The sequence below is a fragment of the Cariama cristata genome, unplaced genomic scaffold, assembly GCF_000690535.1.
Source record: "Cariama cristata isolate BGI_N322 unplaced genomic scaffold, ASM69053v1 scaffold42280, whole genome shotgun sequence".
Classification (NCBI taxonomy): Eukaryota; Metazoa; Chordata; class Aves; order Cariamiformes; family Cariamidae; genus Cariama; species Cariama cristata.
The window spans coordinates 1-1050 of record NW_009594889.1 but is presented as its reverse complement, the minus strand read 5'-3'; the positions used below and the strand labels follow the sequence as shown (position 1 = coordinate 1050).

Sequence of the window (1050 nt, the reverse complement as noted above, 5' to 3'; positions counted from 1 at the left end):
ATTTTTTTTTTTTTTAATACTGTTCTGGAGAATTCAAAGCAAAACAAAGAAACTGCCTCCTCTGGGGTTGTCAGCGAGAAAGGACGAGTTGTGCAACTGGTTTGGGATTTGCAAAAAGGCAAGGGGGTGGGGAGCAGAAGAAGGTGCAAAGCCACAAAGTGTGAGTGTGTGTGTGTGTAAAGGGGTACGTGTGAAAAATCCTTTCCAGCACCCCTTTCTGCTAGTTATTATTTATTTTTGTTGTTGTTCACTTTGCTGTCATCTATTTTTCAGACCTTTCTGCATCTAAGATGGTGAAGAAAGGAGTGAGGAAGAGAACAAAATAACTACTGAGAAGTCTCAAACCAGGTTGGGGAGTGTGTGTGTGTATGTCGGGGGGTGGGTGGGGAAGAGAAAAAGGAAAGAGGATTAACCACAGCAACCCCCCCCAAAAAAACCCAACAGCTCTTTTTTCTGAGGGAGGACTCGAAGGACTAAAAGGCAGCAACTTCTGAGGCGATCTGTCCCCTGAGTTATGGATGTTGGTGCACTTACTTCAGGCCAGATCAGAGCTCAGAGGGATCTAACCAGAAGCAGCAACCACCGGCTCTCTACTTGCCTTTTACCAGGTTTTACCCTTCCAGTATGTTTCATTTGATAAGACATTTTCCAGCGCCCAGAGTTTCAGTACAATGTGCAAATGGATACTGACAAATGGTGCCTCAGCCTTTTCCCACCTGCCTTGCTGCTGCTTGCTGCTGCTCTTCTTGGTGTCTTCTGTGCCTGTCACCTGCCATGACCTCGGCCAGGACATGCTGTCCCCGGAGGCCACCAACTCTTCTTCTTCATCATCCTCCTCCTTCCCCTCGTCCTTCTCCTCTCCTTCCAGTGCGGGGAGACACGTGCGGAGCTACAATCACCTCCAAGGAGACGTGCGCAAGAGGAAGCTCTACTCTTACAACAAGTACTTTCTCAAGATCGAGAAGAACGGCAAGGTCAGCGGCACCAAGAAAGAGAACTGCCCCTTCAGTAAGTACCGCTCTGCCGCCGCGGTGCCGGGCAGCGCCTGCC

The 1050-nt window shown here is 49.2% G+C and overlaps 1 protein-coding gene across 1 annotated transcript; it reads left to right on the top strand.

Moving 5' to 3' along the window:
* Positions 1 to 439: 439 nt before the first annotated feature.
* On the top strand, positions 440 to 1008 carry FGF10 (fibroblast growth factor 10; the record flags this gene model as incomplete). The annotated part of the gene is made up of 1 exon (XM_009699642.1): positions 440 to 1008. A coding segment is annotated over exon 1 (337 nt), but the record flags the coding sequence as incomplete, so codon positions are not given.
* Positions 1009 to 1050: the final 42 nt, after the last annotated feature.